At 40.8% G+C, this 21,235-nt stretch overlaps 1 protein-coding gene across 3 annotated transcripts in view; it reads left to right on the forward strand.

The window, feature by feature from the left end:
* LOC121672802 (inactive ubiquitin carboxyl-terminal hydrolase 54-like) overlaps positions 1-10,906 on the forward strand; it is a 30,886-nt gene extending 19,980 nt beyond the window's left edge. For 2 of the 3 annotated variants that reach the window (XM_042045683.1, XM_042045684.1), the window contains 5 exons: positions 1,922-3,375; positions 5,722-5,840; positions 6,973-7,113; positions 8,587-8,773; positions 9,493-10,906. In XM_042045683.1, the coding sequence (XP_041901617.1) occupies positions 1,922-3,375; positions 5,722-5,840; positions 6,973-7,113; positions 8,587-8,773; positions 9,493-10,151 (2,560 nt within the window). In that variant the 3' untranslated portion in view covers positions 10,152-10,906. The remainder of the gene's footprint in view (positions 1-1,921; positions 3,376-5,721; positions 5,841-6,972; positions 7,114-8,586; positions 8,774-9,492) is intronic. The other variant, XM_042045685.1, reaches the window with a different exon arrangement.
* The last annotated feature ends 10,329 nt before the right edge of the window (positions 10,907-21,235 follow it).

Consider the following 21,235-nt stretch of genomic DNA (forward strand, 5'->3'; position numbering starts at 1 on the left):
CTGGCTAAAAAAAGTGGGCATGTGGTAGGATGAAATGTGACAGTTTATAATCAGGAGCAGTTTCAGGACTCAGTCAAAGACTGTACTACAGTCAAAATCTTGCTATAGTTGCTTTTATGTTGGGAACATCAGCCAGTGTGTTTAGTGCTCTGTAGTTTTAAAACTGGCAAGGACACTGATCTTTTCTTTCTAGTCCACTTCTCTAGTAGTGTACTGGTACAACGCTTGAATCCAGATCCTGATCTGTCACCTTGACTACTCCATCATTCTTCATTTTCTTTCTGTGTTTCCCAGCATCCTGTAGCCTGGCTTACCAGCCCTCCTCAGTGTCTCTTCATGATTCTTTCTTCCATACTGACTTTAACTACAGCATAATTAACTCTCTGCTATAACCAATCCTTCTTCCTACCCTCTTCAGCATGCAGCTTAATCCTTCTTTCTTCCCATGCCATTCCCTCCTAGCACTAGACCATTCCTATCCAATTTCTAGGCTATTTCTTGAACTGTTACTTTTTTCCCTCTCCCCTTCTTACATGTTATATTACCAGAAGCTTAAATAAAATCTCAGATGAGAATCGTTTTTCTGTTCCTTTCTGTAAAATGCTGCGTACAGCTATATACAAACCCAGTTAATTCGCACACCTGCCAGGCTCTGGTTCATAACGTTCTTTTCTTTTCCTGCAGTACCTGAATTACACATAATGAAAGCTGATCTTTTTGTCAATCAGGGGTCCATTATATCCTCTCTTACAGGAGAAATGCAGAGCTCAAATTAGGCATTTTTGCAGATTCTAAGAAAATGAAAGTGCCTTTCTTAACTAATTTTGCTAATGCTAAACTCGTTCACTGCTGCTCTGTGAAAAGAGCATTACTTTTGCAAAAAGTTATATCCAACCAAACGTTAATATTTCAGCCAATGAAAAAGAAACCATATTCATAGCCAGAGTTCTGTACTCCAGCTTTGATGTAAATAACATTGCAGACAGTACGAAGTTTGCAATTCCTGACAGATAATTTTGTATTGCTACACACATCAACTAGGTCTTCATGGTAACTTTCCTTCCATGCATCTCAAGGAGGAACCAAAGCAGTGATCTTACATCTCTTTAAGTTTTCTGCTGGAGCTGATGTAGCCTGTCATTTTCTCATAGGCAGTGGACTTAGTACTGTTAGTTCTGTCTGTATATTAAAATGCTAACTAAATGCAGAAAAATGCCAGGGATGTGTATGACCCAAAAATATAATTGTCTTGCATTGGTACATAAAAGAATGAACATTATTTTCTAGAAGTATGCTCAGGATACAAATTATTTCAGAATAATAGTTATGTATTTAGCTTGAACTTTATTTAATGTTTTGGATAAGTATCTTGAAAAATGAGAATATAAAGATGATAAAGAGAAAAAGTTCAACCTGTTCCTTCCATTTGTCAAGTCATTCTTCATGAAGTTGCCTGGAGAGAGGGGACTGTACAGAAATACTGTCAGTTCATGTTCAGATCACAGACATGTCCAAAGTATTTTAGAAGATATCTAAGATGTTACTGTTGAAAACAGTTATTACATTTTATATAAATGCTATTTTTACTCTTTTTACAGTTATTCCTACTCACATACTCAGTCTGCTGATTGAAATGCCTGTGGTGCTGTACAAGAATACTTCATATAGAGCCTAATTGTAAATTGCAATTGTAAATTGCAAAATACTCTTAAAAGTATGAAATGGATTCAGTTAGAGTAGGAAAACAAAGTTAGAAGCAAAGGACTAGCATGTATGTCTCTAGTGAATTAATGTAAAGTCTTCATCAGAATACAGTGAGCAAAGTGTGTTGAGCTGTATGTCACCTCGTGCAAGGTCTGTACCCTAGGAATAAACGTAAGCAATGGCTACTGCTAATCATTTACTCTTCTGTGTGTTTTAGTGAACAGACTGGCCCGCTCCAAGTACTGCTGAGCCAGGAGCTACCACTGGAACCCAACAAAGAAGTGGAATTTGGGTCCAGTTCTTTCTTCCACCCACCTGCTTCCTGCCATGAATTGCACTCATCATTATATCCAGAGTCTTCCTCCTTGCCCCCCTCTGAAAGCAGTCCATCCAACAGGATCTCTCCAAACTTCCAGTCTGCTTCTGCTGATTTTCATGACCAAGTTCCCTCTTTTCCCTATAGGCAAGGGTTGACAGAGAGGTCTGCAAGAACTGAGAATGATGCCCACAATAGTGGGGAATTTGCTGACACGACAGCCACAGGGCCAAAAGACTATAGGGATTGCTGCAGTAGCAGCAGGTTAGAAGAGGTTCATAACATAATGCCTATTCTCACACCTCACTTCAAATCCAAGGCTAACACAATAAACTCTGTGTCTTTGCCTACACTGTTTCCCTGTCCACATCCACCACAAGCTGCATCTCCTGAAAGGGACAGCCAGCACAGTCCTTGTTCCAAACTTGCAAGCTCTCCCGTGCGGCCCAGCGTTGATCATTTAGGGGCCTATCATGCAGTGACCTCTGCAACTTCATCCCCTACACAGCAGTGCTCCTCGGATCCTTTGCAGAAAAATAAGTACTCCAGAGCAAACAGCCAGGAGATGTTATTACCCTCACAGGGTGAATATGGCACAGCAGACGGTTGTAAATCTGAGGCTTTTAGTACAAAGGGACATGTTCGCTCCTTGGCAGAGCAGTTTCAGAAAATGCATGCAGTCTCCCAGAGAAAAGGTACTCATGAAAAAGACTGGATTACTGCAGTGTGTCAGGATGAGAAGTCTCCAAAGTTAACACAAAAATCTTTCATCAGCCGTTCATCTTCTGGTTACGGACAGCTACTCCATCAAAACCAAGAAAACAAAAACCAGTCTTCTGAAAAATTACACTCAGCTGTGGATATTAGGGACGGGGTAGTTTCTTTGAAGGGTTTTAGTGCCCAACATGTTGCTTCTATGAGTTTTTGTTCTCACAGTGAAGAACTGTGTAGAAGAGGTGGACAGACTATAGCAGACCCTGCACCCTATGTGGAAAGGCACTGTCATGATGGAGGAATGAAAGAGGTGGATGATGGAGCTGCTAGTAGCATGGTTGCCTCTATGCCTGTGGACCATTGGGTGAATAATGTTACTAGGTATTACAGTTCTCAGAAGGCTAATAAGAATACTGAATGGCTTCCTGTACCTGGGAGGAGTCCACTCCTTTCTGATCAGAGAGCAGTTGGAGATGACTTGAGCAGGATCCCAGTACATCTGCATCCACAGTGGAATCAAGACACAGAACAGGAGCTCTCAGAACTGGAATCCCTCTATCAGACTAGTCTGCAGGCATCTCAGGCCACTAGGCCTTTCTTGGGAAGACAGGACAGTGCTAGGTATCCATTTGACCAATCAGGTAAGAATGATGCAGTTATTTTTCTTGGTTGACCTGCCTATGTACTCCAATATAGGTGAAGATGCATTTTCCAGTCGATTTAGTTAAACGGGCATTAATTTGTGCACAGATGCAGAAAAATTCAGGTTGTAGACTCTGAAAACATTCCAGCTAACTAGAGAAAGCAGTGTGATAGCACTGCCTGGGGTGGCTGCAGAGTAGCTGTTGATCTTGGCAAAAGGAGAGCAACATCTGTTAAGAGTAACATAGAAATAGTTGATCCTGTTTTCAAGGAGGGAGCTAGCTGCTTATGTCAGGCTAATGAATTTTGCTGTTTGAAAGTCTTACATCACCTCTGGAATTTATTAAACTCTTTCTATGCCTGATGTTAATATTCTCCACATTGGTGAATTTTTACTGATTGTATTGTAATTGAGAATTTAGTCTGTAACTGGTTGAGGGGAATAACTTTTAAAAGTGTTTCCAGATCTGAGAGTTTTGCTAAGGACTACCTGCTTTAAGTTCTGGAAAATTACTTGTGAAAGCAGCGCTGAGGGTACATGAACTGCACTAAGATCCATGAGACTTTGTGGATTAGTTGGTGCTGAAAGAAAATGAACAGATTCTGTCAGTGAGGACATCCAGCTGTTGCTGGAGACATTCAACTGGAGTCTCATGACAGCAGTCCGGTTCCACTTAAGCTGATCTAATCTCCTGCCTGAGATAGGGCAACCTTGTTTCTCTGCTTCACAAGTGAAGGAAATTTCTTTATAATCTGTGTCATAGCATTAAAGCGATGAATTTTCTGGTTAAATATAAGGCAGCCTGAAATTGGATGGGTACCAAAGTGACACAGCTATAGCTATACACATATGATATATATATATATATATATTGCAATGCATACACAAGACAGGTTTTCCCCTGCCCTGCACCCATGGAGGTGGAACCTCCATCACTCCTAACAATGTCAGACCTGGCTGTGATCAGAGTGAGTACTGCCATAAAGTCTTGAATGGGTTTCTGTTCAACAGCTTGAGTTTTCTCTGAACTCTCATGTCTTGCAGTCCACTCACAGACCAGTTAAGACATCGAAATGTGGCCATTTACCATTTGTTGTCCTTTTGGTTTGCTTTCAGAGTTAGGCAGGATCTGATCTCAGAACTTTGCAGATACTTTCTTGCATGGGCTTGAATCAGAAGGTCTTACATGTTCCAACTGATTTTGGAAGTTCTTTCTGGAAATCTACCAGGATAAAGCCCAGTTGCTTTAGTATTGGCTGGAGTTTCAGAGTTCTGTCATCAAATGACTCATTTCTTAGGCTGACTTTCTTGTGTATTTTCCCACCACATGTATGAGGGATGTGGGATACAGATACTCTTCTCAAGTGAAGTTTATATTTGAGATCTTCTCATTTGCTGTAACTTTCTGGTTTTTCTTCCTAAGTTCTGCAAATTCTGTGTAAAACTGAAAAGTTTGAACCAGTGCATCTACTGTGATGAACTGGATGAAAATCACCTGAGTTAGGTCTAGGACTGCTCTTTCTTTCTTTTAACTTGTATTACCTATTCATTTGCAAATGCTGTTGAAACTTTGACCCATTATCAACTGGTTTTGTCAGATCTTTGCATTCTGAATCATGGTGAAAATGCCTCTGTTTCATTAGAGGGACTTTACAGCAGAGTTAAAGCCAAGACTTGTTTCTCTGAATGCAACCACCTCAATGCAGAAAAGGTGTTGTTATCAGCATATCACCTTTCTTCCTTTATAGAGGAACTCCCTGTGACCAGTTTAATTAGGACATTGATCTGTCTATTCCATGAGAAATTTTAGGACTGTAATTGATGGATGGGGATTGCACTGAAGTGAAGTAATTGTAGCAATCCTAGTTAAAAATAACACCTTTAACTATTTAACCAGCACAACAAATGGCTGAGAAACTAGCATTGAATGGGAAGGAGCAGGTGAATGTGTGGGGAGCCTGAGGCTGACTTGTTTAGCCCAAGTTACATTAGGTAACTTCCTTCTAGTGGCTGATTTTCTGTCTCTTTGAGCCCTCTAAACAATCTCACCTCTGTATCAGGCAAGTCTTGGTGTGCAGTTAAATCATTTAAATCTTAAATAGTTCAATTAACTGCTCCCCTGAAGCCTGCAGAAGGGCCAGGGAAGTAGGCATAGTATCCTGATAGACTGTCTCCCCTTGAAATGTTGGGTGTTAGCTGATATATTAATGTTCCAAGGGTCTCTGACTTCTTGTTCTGTGTGTATAGTCCCTCTGTCTTTGCTGGAGTCAGACCTAAGATAGTCAGAAATGTGTCATAACATGCAATCAGGTGTTGAATTTAATCATAGTGTTTTCCTTCCCAGTCTCTGTGAACCTGAGTGTGAGGAAGCTGCCTGCTACAGCTGGCATGGGTCTGTCGAAAACCCCAACAGCAGAGATCGAGCGCAGTCTGTGTGGATCCACTGTCTCTTCTGTCTCCAAGGTGACATTTTGTTACTTAAGATATACTAGTGGGGGAAGGGCTCGGCCTGTGCAAGAAAGAATTTACAGTGGGATAAGTGAAACACATTATGAAAAAGGTACTGGGGTCGTTGATATTAATATTAGAGAGAATTTCAAGTGCAGTCTAGCACAGGATTAACTAACTAAAATATGAGTGACTCATGCTACGTGCAGCTTACGTGCAGTCAAATGATCTAAATCCTGGCTTGGAGGAACACACCGTTGAAAACTTTAAGATCTAGCCTCTTTGAACTTAGTGACATGAATTCCCTTGCATCACAACTGATGATAACTGCTTCTTAATTTTACCATGTGCAGGGGCACAAGTTTCATTTTTTTTCACTGTCACTACATATTTTTAAGGTGGGTGATAATTTGGTATTTGCTACAGTTCATAGTTAGTCACCTCAGAGTGGGAGAACATTCTTTTTCTTTTTTTCCTGGGAAGACACTGTTTAAATAACTGGCAGTTACATATCAATGCCTGTATGTGAAGACGTGAAAGTATTTTCAAGGGGAAATGACATTTCCTGTAGTATCTCTGTACTTGTTAAAGGGAGTTCCAAGTCTGTTCCTCTATGGAACAAAGGAAAGGAAAGATGGAATAAACATTTCCCTTGCTAGAATAAGATTAGCCAGCTTCCAGCATTCATCAAATAATCCTAGATTTTTTTTTTTTTTTTTTTGGTATGAGAAGACAGTAGTACTTTATCATAAGATGACTGTCAGCTGTAGCCATGATTATCTCTCCAGGGGCAGTGGTGCCTGTAGCAGCAGTCAGTCCTTCAGGTAGATCGGTCCCACTAAAGACATTTTGTCCTGGCTTTAGACACTTATAAAAGAACGACTCTCATTTAGACAAATCAATCTGTGTATATTTACTAATGGAAGAAAAACTATAAGGAATAATATTTTTAATCAGCAGATCCAAACAGACCCATTTATCTTAAGTTTTCAAAGCAGTACCTGAGTGAAGGATTTCAAGAAAGAAAAGATCACTAAATATCACTGAAGTATGCTCCATTATATTTCTCTTCATCTGTTCCCTGTAATTATTGTACAAAATTGATATTATGAAGAACCTTGTCTGAAATATGTGATGTTGTTTGCAGGTCACATATACCAGAGAACATAGCAGGGAACCAGAAGAGGAGGAAATATACAGTGCAGAGAATTTCCGTCGCATTGCTCGCAGTCTCAGTGGGACAGTTGTCTCAAACAGAGAAGAGACCTTGGTCTCTTCTCACAGTTTTGTAAGTAGAATGATGTGCAGCTTTCCAATGAACTATCATCTGTGTGTAGGGTTGCTGTTTTCTCTGTCTGCATTTAGTAGTTAACAAATGAGACAGAAGACAACTCAATAATAAGCCATGATAAAAGCCTGTCTTTTTTGTTCTCTCTTTGGAAGAAGAATGAACTTTTGTATAAGTAACAAAGCCATTTTCCTCATGTCATTGCAGAGTAGTGGCTGCTGCTGCTGGTAGGCGTGTCAGCTACATTACTTGCTAGTATGCAGAAACAACCAGTATAAACATTTTTTTTTCAGTTGACTTACTTTCAAGAAAGCTTCTCATACACCTATAATTAAAAACAAAAAAACCCACCAGTACCAAAATGAAAGTTTCTGCTCTCTTGTGAGTTTATTAAGCAAGTAGCATTTTTAGAGAGTAAAAGTAAACATTAAAGGGGAGTCAGTTCAAGACTTGGTGCATAACATGCAGACAGTTAAATACAGAAAATAACTAAAAGTAAGGAAATTGATCTTTTCTTTGTCCTCTCTGTTAAGTAGTCTTAGATGCAATTTAAACGTGTCAGAAAAACAGTACCAATGTTTAGCAACATATAATGTCAAGTTTTGGCTTGGACTGAATTTTTTGCACACTGTACTTAAACTTTTATTTGAAACCAGCTGTGTAATAGGTATAGAAGAGTCTTAGTTGCAGAATCAGTTATTTAGACAGGTCAGTCCAATTGCATCTCTCTGCTGTGTACCATAAACTAAGTATATGTCAACTTTGAAGAGTTTGCTCCTCAGTGTGCTTTAGTTAAGGGCTCTGACACATACCTGGAAGTGCTGGCAGAAGCAATTAAAGACCTTTAGCTGCCCAAGAGCTGCTCTCTCAGCTAATGTTTTTATCTCCACAACACAAGCAGCCAATGGGATGGTTGTCTGTTACTACTCTTCGAGTTAGGCACTGGGCTCAAGTCTGTGATGGTTTGTTATTGATTCCTGCTTTCTGGGGTAGGTATCTTCTAATAGAGGGAAAAGGTATAACACAGATAAATACTTCAGCTGTGACAGGTAAATCTGTTCATAGTCTGAAATCAGAGCTTTCAGTAAAGCCTTCTAGAAAATAGAAAGGAAAAATCAGCAATACTCTGTTTCATGGCTTGTGTAGCGTACCATTTTCAGTGCTGACTGGCCTGACGTTGTTTTGTGTATTCGGTTTGTCAGCCAAACCTCCAGGAGCGGTTTGTGTTTGTTTTGGCTTTTTTTTTCTGGTATAATTCCAGTCTAACGATCTTAAGTAGCCCACCACTTCAGTAAAAGCCTTACTGGATTGATGCAGTTTTTGTCTGTCTTTTTCACGTACAGATGCATGTTTTTGTTCCAGTGACTCATCCCTTTCTTCCTTGGATCAACACCACCTTTGCTTGTTTCAACCCAACTCTGTGTTTACTCATCATTTTATGTTCTGTTCTTCTCCTTTCTCATTTTATAAAAGGAAGCACCAAATACGAGGAAAATGCCAGTGGACACCAGCCACCGTTCTTCCAGCTCCACTTCCCTTCCTTTCCCCCATGATCCTCCTGTATTTCCCTTTGATCCCCAGCACAACCCAAACCAGGTGCAGCACCCACCCCATGATGTACTGATGCCCAGCATGGTGGGCAAGGCACGTAAACTGTCAGGTAATAATCACAGGACTTTTCATCCTTCTTCGTGATCAGAAATATTGCTGAAGTACAGCTCCTCAGTTCTTGTCTTTCATAATGGAGTTTACCATCTGCCTGAATTCCTCCAGAAGTCTGGAAGAACAAACCACATTTCTTCTTCTCTCCCCTTTGGAGTTTTCCTGTGGTTCTGTGCTAAATGTGCATAACCAAAGCCCATAACCTTTGTGGAAACTTTATGATGGCTTTATATAAAATCATATCAATATTTTTGTGAGTTATTTTCTTTAATGTAAAAGTAGCAGTAAGACCCACCACCTTGTTGCCATGTATGAGAGTACTTCCACAAGTTACTCATTCCCACAAATCACCCATGTGCCAGTAGAAATAACTACTTCCTGCATGAGAATTACTTTCCCTGTGACAGCATCAAAACCAGTTTGATCTACCAGCCTTGAAATACTTTGTTGGGCTCCTCTATGATGAAACAAGGGGCTAGTAAAGAAATCTGAAATCTGTGACAGCAGCTGCAGTAGGATAAAGAGAGGAAATGCAGTGAGGAAAATGAATGCTGGAAAAGGTACAGCTAGCTTTTATTCAGAATTGCATGTCAGCCAGTAACTGGATGTACTAGTGATTTCATTGTTCTTCTGTCACCTGCTGACCACAGCTGGAAGTTCAGAGAGAATGAAACAAAAATTATAACTAAGCAAACCTTTTTTTAAAATTTATTTCAGGAGATCAGAAGAACATCATCCAGAAACTTCTGGTTGTGCCTGACAGGGGTGAAGCTTTCCAAGGTGAAGACTACCCAGGTGTGGCACTGAGCTATGGGAGTCTCCCTTGTGTACCCAAAGGCACCCTCTCCCAGGGGCAAAAGCCTCGTGTTAATTTGTATTTAGGAGGTGGAGCATCAAGTGTCTCTGGCCATTTGCTGAACACAAGTTACTCTGCCAGGCAAACAGCCACTTTACCAGATAAGCGAACAATGCTCTGGGGGAAACATGCTGGCCAGCCAGGCAAGAGTTTACAGGAAGGCTTCCTCCAGCAGCCTTCACAACATCACATGCATGAATCTCACACCATCGGTTGCAGACTACCAGCCAGCACAGACTACAGCACTTTAAGAATACCACGTGAGCCTTCTTGGGATCCCGGTGCTTCTCAAGGTTGCCCTGTGCCCCCCTCTTGTGTTAAGGCCCCGGGTCCAAGGAGAGTTGATATGCCTCCAGAAGAAGACTGGCGAGAGAACAGCTACACCCCTCAGCCTGGCAGAAGGCGAATGCTGCCAATGCATGTGATGGATGGGACTTTTTCTTCTGCTTCCGAGGCACACAGAAATATGCTGGCTCGAGCAGCAGCAGCTACTGGCACCATGCAAAACAATGGCTGGTGAGATCCCGTCCACTTCATGTGCCCCAGTACACCACTCTGTGAACTATGGTTATTGCCAGAGTGTGGATTGCATGGAGACAGGAAACTCTTTCAATCAGTATCTGTGCCAGTTGTCTTAAAATGTAGCTATACAGTATGTGGAAACTAATTGCACTGTATTTTGTTTCTGACACTACTGAACTGCTGTCTGGATGGGGAATCTTAGCTATTCTAGTCCTGGCCTCTCCTAGCAAACAAGTGCTATAGGAATGGTAATTGGCTTACGGGTAAGTTCTGAAGTGTGCACACGTTTTGGAGGAAGATGGCAACTAACAAAAGGACATTTTTAAGGACTCTTTTTCATGAAATGTAGCTTTGGTAAATTCTTCACATAAAGAAACCAATCCTTTTGTTTTCTTCTCCTTCCTCTCTCCTGTTCCTTCCTAGGGGTCCTACTGACCCACCTTCCAGGTTCCAGTAAATCTGCACTTGGCAGGTGGCAGTTAGTAAAGCAAACAGTTTTCAGTGTTCTGAGATCTCATACAGAGATCACAGCTGTAGTTGCTGCAGAGGAAGTGACAGGGAGATATTGTTCATTAGTAAACCCCAATTTTCCCCACTTTAGCAAACTAACAATGCTTCAAACAGAAAAGACTGTTAATGCTGCACGCTTAGCTACACCAATGTAAACACAGAATAAGTTTAACTATTTTAGTGTCAAACATACTTGCTTTTGTAAGTATTTTTCAAATAAATCTATGAAAATAGTTCTGTTTACCTGACTGTGTTTGATCTTTCTTTTCTGTTTAGTTTTACTCTTCAGTTGGCTGGGAACTTCTGATTCATTTTCTTACACGTGAACAAACACGAGTAAGTTGTTCATTTTAGTTCATTAACAAAGTTTATGTAATAAAGAGTTAGATTGGAGGATATGCCTAATTTTGATTCAGGACTTGAGGTGTTTCATTACTACTCGGCACTTAAATTTCACCTCATAATGGACAATAATTTAATGTCCTTTGAAAAGTATTTTGAGACTGACATCTTGTTTTAAGGAATACTACATCTATGCAAGATGGTAGTGTATGCAGATATACAGAAAAATCATTAGAAATGATTGGTGGGGTGAGAAGTGTCATTTTAATCACACTTGCACTCTTGCTCCTGCAGACACTTTCAGGTGTGGTGGTTATGAGGTGTTCAGAAGCATGGGGATTCTGTTCCATGCTTGTCCTGGTCCATGATTCTGCTTGGAGCAGAGCTGGAGCTGTGGCAGTGCCAGTGCTGGTGGAAGGGCTGCCCTGCCCTGCCCTGCCCTGTTAATTCACAGTGCTCCTCGTAACCTACGCTCTCTGACCCGAGGGGCTTCGCTCTCATTTCATGCTTTGCAGCTCAGGGCTTGATGGAATTCCATCAGTTGTTGCTGTTTAGCCTGAGATTGATTCTCATTCATTTCAGTTAGTGTAATTTGTCAGTTTCTTGTTTCTAAATACTCACTATTGTTTCTGTTATTGTTGCAGTCTCCTGTAACTACATTTTACATTTTGGATTATGTTCCACACTTCTTTGTACTTAGCTGCCCCACTAGTAGTGGTTACCAGAAAAAAGCACTCTGTTCTCCCACCCGTCTATTCCAAAAAAACCCCTCATGACTTTTGACTTTCTTACATAAAGGTTTTGGCAACCTCATAATGTGAAACTTTCAATAGTACTAATTTTCTAAGTATAAACAAATGGAGTTTATATTTTACTTGAAACAACTGTTTGATTCAGGTTTCCCAATAGACATGGAATTGTTAGTGTCTCATGCCGTAGCCACTTCTGTTTTCAGCTTTTTGATACTTTCAGTGGTTGGTGAAAGCTGCAGTAGCCCCAGGATGGAAGTGAGGACATGGATAAGTATTTGACACTTCGCTTGACTGCAACGGTAGAAAATTCAGGTTGCAGACTGAGACTTAATAGTCTTGATAATCTCAAAAAAACAAGCTGCCAAAACAAAGTACAAAGTCATGTCTTCAAAAATCAATATAAAGTATGAAACTCTTGCAACTGAAGACAGCATGGATGCTTAGCTTTATTATGTCCTAGCAACCAGGAAAGAATGGAAGTATACTTGTATAAAGCTCTGCAGAATAATTCTGAGTTGATGCAATTTATTTAAATAATTAGTGGTAACCAGGTGGGTTTTTTTAAGGGACCTGTTGTGTTTATTCTCTTCTAGCTACCAGGTTTCAAAACTTTTTAAAATGTCCTTTGTATATCAGTTGCTTTCTATGAAGTTAACCAGAGGCCTGAAAAGGAAAAGCTGGGTCCATAGCAAGCAGTGTATTAGTGCATCTGAAGAGAAACAAACTGAAGTACATTCAGCAATATATTTAACATGGGAGAAAACGTGAGACTGGAAAAACACTGTTACTTCAGCTTGTGCCTGCAAATTTTAGTAAGGTCAGTAAGATCAAATTAACTACAAAGTAAATATTACTAACTTGTCTTTTCAGTGATATTTATACTATACAAAAATCAATTACACAGTAGTTTAATAGCTTGTTAAAGTTCACTGTTGCCTATAGGAAGGGTGAGGAGGGGGTTCCCACAGGTATTCAGCAGCTATTTAAAATTCTTAAGAGTTTACAGTTTGTAAGTTTTGATGCAGTATAACCTTGTCTTTGTCCCTGGCTGAAGAGTATGTTATTGGATGGAATTAAATGAAAATAATGCCATATACACTTAAATTCGCCTTTTTAAAATAAGTGAATGTCAGTTCTCCTAAAAATAAAATTATTTTTCCCACTATTTCTGTGATCTCTCATTGTGTTTGTAATATGCATTTAGACCTAACTGTGTAGGGAGCAAAAAAAGGCAATAATAAAATGAAAAGTAACTTGGTGTCCTAGCAGTAGCAAAATCCTGTTAATATTATCTTTCTGTGTATGGAAAAGGAACTACTTAGCACAGTTCCTTCTCTTGAAGGGAACCAAGTTTGTACCCGCTGTTTGTGGAAATCATTTTCAGACCTGCTGAACAGCTGATGTGCTCAAATGGAGCGTGCAGCACTTGAGAGTTACCCAAAATGTGCTCTGCTTTAGAGAAGGGAAGTGCAAGGGAAGTGCCTGTTTCTTTTTAACAAAGGCTACTGCACCCACGTTAAGATGGGGGGATTTGGGAAGAGGGAAGGAACTGTCTTACTGATACTTCCCCCGATTGCTAACATTGCTGGAATGGACTTAGCAGTGGTGGTTGGGTAGGACATAGAAAGTACAGGTAGAATTCCAGAATACTGGAATTCATGCAGGTTTTGCATCTAATGTCATGTAGGGAGAGGGGCAGGACAGAGGTGTAGGGAGAAGAGAAACAAGGAAAGCAAAAGAAAGGGTGGATTGGATTAGGAAGGAACAGATGGATAGGTGGAAAAAGCAGAATGAAAGGAAATGTGTGCTTATCTTTGCTCAGATGTGTCTCTTTTCAAGGAACACTCAGTAATCGGTCTAAATTTTCCTTCCTTCTTTCAGTGGATACCTTCCTGTACAGAGATGGTCCTCAGCAGCAGTGGGGTGCTGAAGCTTTTGAGAAGGGAGGATTGACTGATGGAGAGAGTAGGCAATGTTCTTTGTGGCAGTCTTTAGTTACGTTCCTGCCATGGTAAATGAAACTGTGCAGAAGCACTTACATACTGCTGCTATATGTATAAATAGACATTGGACAAACAGTGTAGGGTAAGTCAGTGTTTGTGCCAGCTTGGGCAAAGATAAAAATGTGCTTGGGATTTACAAACACCTCACTGAAGCTAGATGTGTTCTGGAGTCTCGTACCACTGTGCTGTCTCCTGTTCAGTGCTGGGGCTCAGAAAAAGCAAAAGTACGATATTTTCATCCATCTGTGCTTGCTGCCTCTAGCATTTTATCACTGCGTAGTCCAGAATCTTTTCAAGTCTAGTTAGGTATCTGTAAGGCTTTTTTAGAGCTCATTCTTCCCCATTACTATCGCTGATGGAATTACCTTTAAAGTTTCAGAAAATGTTCTAGAAAAAGCATGTTTAGATCAAATAATTTTTAATTCTCTTGCTATCTGCATCATTCTTCTAGCTCATTGAATGATTTTTTTTTTTTTTTTAATCCTTTAAAACCCAAGCAATATAACTTGGAAATGTTTTTAATATTGCTTTTTGATTAATGGAAAAATATTAACTAAGACCAGCTATACAGTCACTTCAGAATACTGATATTTTTGCTAGCATGTTTGTGGAAGCAGATGCAAATGGAGGAGTTCTGAAGAAACACAAACTTCCTTATTGGCATCAACAGAATTGTTTTAATATTAATTCTGGAGTGAGTAAACACTGAGTAAACTCATGAATAAGAAGGTCAAGTGTCTGTTTGTAAACTAACTTACATTAGGTTTGTTGAAGGAGGATTATCTTCAGTTTTGGCTGGCCCAGTCCCAGATGATTCACCAGTTAATCACAGGCTTGAGAAGTTTTATGTGTGTATATATCACTAATCAAAATAATTTTAAATATGAACACGAGAAAAGTGAATACAATAAGCTGTACTTCAGTAATAAAAATCACTTCATATTGCTAAATTTTAGCTTAGTGAGTTTGATGGCAGAGTTATCCATCATTCCAGGGGTTTACGCAAAATTTATACCAGTTAATTATTATGTGACTGTCAATTGAGGGAGCTCCAAGCACAGAACTCTTGCTACTTAAAAAAAAAAAAAAAAAATTAAAAATCAAACTATTCAAGATTGTCTTAAATTGCTGAAAGCACATTAAAGCCATGAGCATGTTAACAGGCAGTATCTCTGTGAAGGTTCAGACTGACTTTTTTTTAAGATCTAAAATACATCAATCAAATGGAAGTTAACATTATACTACAGTTAAGTCAGCTACAAGTTTTTAGAAATCAGGTATGTATTTTAAAGTACACTTAAGAAGAAATAACCAATTGTTCATGGTACTATGTATTAATTGTTCCTAATAGGATGAAATAATGCATACATTCCCTTTTTTTTTGTAATTCAATTAATTTCTCCAGATAGAGTAAAAATATCTCAGTTGACGTTAAGCAACCATTTCAGTGCTGTAGACTGGTTTTGGGTAACTGCCCTTAGAGGCTTAAATGAAGCTATTTAATATAGCAGATGTAACAAGCCAGGTTTTTGACACCTTACTCATCTGATGAGAGAGAAGAAGGTATGTGTGTGGGAGTCTTGACTGATCAGTAAACTACTGATTTGAACACGAGGACACAATTCATGTGACGAGCTCAGAGGTACAGATGAGAAAATAAAACTGTAATGACTTCTTATGGTGGGTGGGGGGAAGCCCACATCCCTTCAGTGGTTTCAGAATTGTCTATTTGCATGTAAAGTTACTGGGACAAAATACGTCCCAAGCTGGGAGAGCTTTTAAATGTTTATGTGGATTATTTTGATATATCCATGAGATACCCTTTTCTGCATTCATTTTTCGTGACCTTGGGGTTGCCCAGTTATGAAGGCCATTTTTTGTTCAACCCTATCCAATCCCATTGTAACAGTTAACTCTTACTAGTACTTCATGGTGTTTGGTCTCAGGAACTTGGGAAAAGGATGCAGAGAGGTAAGCTGAAAGCATGGTTGTACTTTCACCATGTAGTCACGATGGTATTTGTGAGATGCATTTGTGAGAAAAGAGTGCATGAACTCTTCAGCAACTGAGTTGTCATATCTGCTTTTTGTGGGTTTGTTCCCCCCACACTTTCCTTTAAAATTGATTAATGGGATTTCTCTGATTTGTATGATGTCACTGTTGTACCGGGGACAGCGAGAATAATGACATCAGTCCAGGAAGAAATGGAATTATTTAATAAATTACAAACTTGTTTATATAACTTGGCATGAGGCCATTGGTCCTTTGACCATCCACCTCTCAGAATGATTGGTTAAGACCCTACAACACACATTTTAAAATATTTTCTCCAGTGTACCATAACAATACTGCATAACAAGCTTGCACCTGTGAGATTAAAGTCTTGGTTTACAAAACCCTCAAACTGTTTTCAGCTAGCCTGCGTGAGAAAGGCAGTACTTTCACAGGATGCTGGCAGAAAGCTGGATAGTTTCTCTGCTTTAAGCTTTTCAGCATCTACAGTATGACGACATAATCACGGATCAACAAAGTTAAAAACAGCAAAGTGTATCACACAGTTTTCTATCATAGTTCCTGTTACACAGCAGTAATAAGTTAGGGGGGTTTTTTGCAAAGTCCTATACGTAGACCTGCTTACCTTGAGTACTTTGTCAGTTAAGTCTCTTGCTTGTGGAGGCGCTGAGGAAACAAGAGAACACAAAGGAGGGCAGCAAAAAGCAGAGTGAACTCAATTTTTAGAGTGAGTAGAGGTGACTATTAATAGTCTATTAATATCATTAAGGTAGTAAGATAAATGAAGAGAGGGAATTGGTTGGTCTCAGATGGTAGGAGAAAGAGCAATCACTTAAGGCTAAGGAAGGAAAAGTTTGAACTAGATAATAAGGGCAGGGGAAGGAATGCTTTAAGTGGAGAAAGTGATGTTTTGAGGAACCTAAGGAAGAGTTTGAGGTACCATCACTCTAGAGGTGTGAAATTTAAATCAGAGATGTGGCTGATAGGGTTTGATACGTAAAAGTTACCTAAAATCCTGGAGTCAGGTTGGGTTGCTTTAGCCTGTTTTTTACAGTTGTGATACGATGCAAATAATGCCTGTGGCCTTGACTAGCTTTTATAATGTAGCCTGTACTTCTTCAGCCTGTTGACAGAGGTTTTCGGGCAATGAGGGAAATGTGTGCAGGAAGGGAGTGGGACAGGATAGACTCTAGTAGTAAAGTAGCTTGTCATTTTATACCAGCAACTATCTAATAATTTGGTTTGGGTTTTTCTCTTTTTAAGTCAGTGCAGCTTCTCAGTACTGGATGACATTGGGAGTTGGAGTATTGCAGTGATAATGACTTTGTAGTGCTGGAGAAAATTGCTTAAGACAATGTTTTCAACCTTTCTGATAATAAGATTTGTCATAAAATGTCTGAATTGGGACAGCAGGGAAACCTTGTGCCCTCTTAAAAGAAAGTTTTCAAGTATTCATATTGGAACTCAGTACAGCAATATGTCAAGATGTATTTAAAATAATACATGCCTTGTTTTGAGGCAGTCTTACTGTTTATACCAACCCCAGTACCATTTCTGCCATTTCAGAAAGGACAGCTTCAGACAGTCACTAGTGAGAGTCAATGAAATGGAACAACTGCTTAAAAGTTTTGTCTTCATCTTATTCTCCTGCTTATATCACGTCTTCCCCTCTCAGACCTGGTTTATCTTTGCAAGATATGTTCTGTGCATCTTTCTCTTGGGATCTGGAATATATCTCTCTCTCCTGTGAATCAATTTCCTTCTTAGTTTTCAAAAAGTTCTTCTTTGGTAATTAGATGATTCTGGGACATTGTATTGTGCCAGTTTTTAAGGTATGTCACTGTTAGAGTCAGAAGAGACTGTTTCCTCCTGCATGAGATGGCTACAAAATTTCACATAATCATTTTTATGTCTGACTTCTTTCTGCTTGAACTTCAGTAAACAGCACTTGTCTGGGGCAATGATTAACTAAAATACAGTTGCTACGATACCTTGCAGCCCCTCCGTCAGGGGAGGTGTCAGAAAAGTTGGTTTTAACATAGCACCTTTTTGTTTAAATAGCTCTTGCAAGCTGCTTCAGCAGGTACTGCTTTGAGATAGAGCAGAAGGAAATCAGGTGTCATCTGCATCCCAAGTGGTCCCATTCCCTGTGGTACAGAAGAAAATGGATTGCTTTGATTCCATATGCTTCTCCTGCTGAATTGTTTCTCCATTACAGTAGCAATTGTTGAGAAAGCAGTCCAGTGCTAGCAGCTAGGTAATGGTTTGGAGTATCCCGTTAGAATAGGAATTAATCAGCTTTTCCTTTTTCCTTTTTCTTTTCCTTTTCTTTCTTTTCTTGGAACAGAATGACCACTTGGTGGCAAAACTGAACAGGAAGGAAAATATGACTCTGCTTTTCAGATTTATCTGGCATTTTTGGGAAACTCACAGGATTATAAAGGCATACTGCCTTCTACCTGCAAGGCTGTATTTGTGTTTGTAGTTGTGTTCCTAAATTCCTACAATCATAATGCTACTTGTGGTGCTGATGGAAGATGTTTAATTCCTTGAACACAAGGTGTATCAAATCAATCATCTTAACCTTCCGCAGGAGGTAAATTGGGGCAATGTGAATGTCCCTTCCAGAGCCTCTAGCAGATTTAGAGACAATACCACATGAAAAACCTTCAGTGACAAGATAAAGGGCTTAGGGAGAGAGGCAACTACATATTTCTGCCTCATGAAGATTTTGATATTGTCTTAATGAGAATCGCACATGCTCAGCATTTTAATGAGGTAAACTAAAATATGTCAGAAAAATGACAGTAAAATGCCAAGGTAGCTGTACTAGCCAACTTCTTTTTCTAGCTGCTGTTATCAATAAAAATGGTCAAATAATTATTTTTAATGTTTTTAGGAGGCGTGATTTGTAGGGAGACATAACAACATTTTTCACATCAACCTGATGTCTTGGGAGAACAAACCCAGCAAGGTTTCATTCATATGAGCCTTTTCTTCAGGTGATGCCTGGATATAACTGAAGGTGTTCCAGCATGCAGGGCACTAGGTATGCTGCCTAGAAGCTGATAATGTCCCCTTCTGGCACAGCATCATAACAAAATAATAATATGCTGTACTTTTTCCTCAGTGAGCATTCTGACTATGTCAGCTCCTTTTACTTCACACCCCAGGGAACATGGCTGCAGGCTCCTGAGAGAAGTGAACAGTTCAAATAAGTAAGGCATCTCTCTTGCAACTGCACTTCAGGTGAGGTGAAGAGAAGATTCCTGACAACACTCAGCAAGGTCTCTGGCTCCCTGTGTGTTTGGAAATGTATGGACAAATGAATTTCTTTATAATATGGGACCCTCTGCTGTTTCATGCTGTCAGAAATTCAAACTGCATTTATTACCGGGCTCCTCTTGATTTTAAATACAAGACTGAATTCATTTCCCCTGCTCCTTGTTTCAGCAGATCTACTTTAAGCTAATGTTAAAATCAGTAGGAGCGACATTTACTTACTGCCCTTCCTGTCCTGTGCTCTCCCTGCATACTCTGAATGGATACACATCCTTGCTATTGAAGGAAATGAGTTTTTGTCCTATTTAAAAACCAGGCCCTTTAAATTGATTGTACAATGACAGACATTTGCAGAACATGTGGTATAAAGTAGTAATTCCTGCTGCTGGAAAGCTTAGCGATTAAATCCAAATAGTCATCCAGGATTTTTTCCATGACACTCTAATGTATTCCAGCTCTCTTTTTGCATGCATGCACACATTTTACTTGTGGGCGTGGAATTACTAGAATTCTGTTTTTCCAAAACTTTGGAGCCTTGCAAGTGTACTAATAAATACCCCAAGGTTTTATCATTCTTATTCCCTTAAAATTTTCATTTGCTTCCTTGAATGTTTTTATGTGATGTTTCATTCAAAGTTTCTTGCTTGTACTGTCTTGGCTGTAAAATAAAAGCATGGTTAACCCGAGCACTTGTGTGACCTATCAATTTCAATGTTTTTTGCTTAAGCCAAAGAGTTTTCCATGCTCAGCATGGCAGATCCTCACCTCAGGTGTCATCCTTTCCCTTGGAGCTGAATGGGGCAAGAACCAAGACCTTGCTGGAAACCACTACTTCTGAATGGCTTTTTTTTGTTAAATTCCTGGTTTATTGTATGGAATAGATTGCACAGCTCAGTGCAAATAATGCATCTTCCTTGTTAGCTGGGATGCAAAGCAGCAACTTTTAGATAAGCCTATTTAATCAAATGGAGTATATGTGTACATGTTAAGATGTTTGCTAGATCTGGCTGGTGTGTTGGCTGATATTTAAGTGATGCAAAATCTGAAAATTTTCAGTTGGCTGATTATTGTTTGGGTTTGTTTTGCTTTGTGGGTTTTGTTTGTTTGTGGGTTTGCTTTGTTTCGTTTAAATGCAGCTCATTTCTGTGATCTCAAGTACAGTGCCAGTCCTACAGCCAACCTCCACTGGTACAACTGAGAAGACACTAAATCAGAGGAGAGGGGATGAGGTTATTAGCTGCTACAAAGGAGAGCAAGAACTACTTAGCTTTTTTCATCAGCAACGTTAATTTAATATGGAGTAGTCATAATGACCAGATAACCTTATAGTTAGTATGAGTTGTACCAATCTTTTGGCCGAGGCAAAGCCCTGTCTTAACGCCCTGCATCTGGCTGGACTTACTGCTCTGCACATCATTTGCATGGTTTGTATAGAACGTAAGGGCTGTAATCTGCTGCCTTTGCCCAGACCGGGCCGTGGTGCAGAGCCTCTGCCCCCTTGTCAGCCTGCGCAGCTTTGGGGCATGTCGGGGATGAGGCGGGGCAGCTCCTGCCGCCGTACCCAGGGCCCTCCATATTCTTTGGTCCACTCTTTTTCAGCTCCAGGGGGGAAGCAGAGAAGTCTGGCTGAATTATCTGGTACTGGGAGCTTGCCCCAAGCTGTGGCCAGGTTCTCACTGAGGGGGAACTTCTCTTTCCTCCTCCCTTCCTGCCGTGCTGGCGCCCGGTGATGGCACGGGCGCTGCCCCTCTCTCCGCGCTGGTTACCTCGCCACCCCACAACATGGCTCCCACAGCTGTGCCACCCCCGGCCCCACGGAGCTCTCCAAGGTGGCTGCCGGCCTTCGCCCGCGCGGGGTCGCTGGGGGCCGGGCCATCCGCCGCACCGCCTCCTCAGCCCCGGCCTGGCGCCCGCCCGTCCCGGGGCGGGGGCGCTCCGGCCGTCTCGCCCGCCTCTCCCTGCTGTCCGGGGCGCGCCTGGAGGCGCCGGGCCGCATTCCCCGCCCCGCCCCGCGCCCCGTCCCAGGTCGGGCGGGAGTCTCGCCGCGGTCCCGGTCGGGGCCGGGAGTTCCGCGCGCTCCCGCGGTGCCCGGCGGGCGGCGCCTGGGTGGGTGCGGGGGCGGTGGGGGGCGGTCCCCGCCCTCAGTGAGAACCTGGCCACAGCTTGGGGCAAGCTCCCAG

The sequence above is a fragment of the Corvus kubaryi genome, unplaced genomic scaffold (genome assembly GCF_017639235.1).
Source record: "Corvus kubaryi isolate FWS band 111438036 unplaced genomic scaffold, C.kubaryi_AGA036_p1.0 64973, whole genome shotgun sequence".
NCBI classification, from domain to species: domain Eukaryota; kingdom Metazoa; phylum Chordata; class Aves; order Passeriformes; family Corvidae; genus Corvus; species Corvus kubaryi.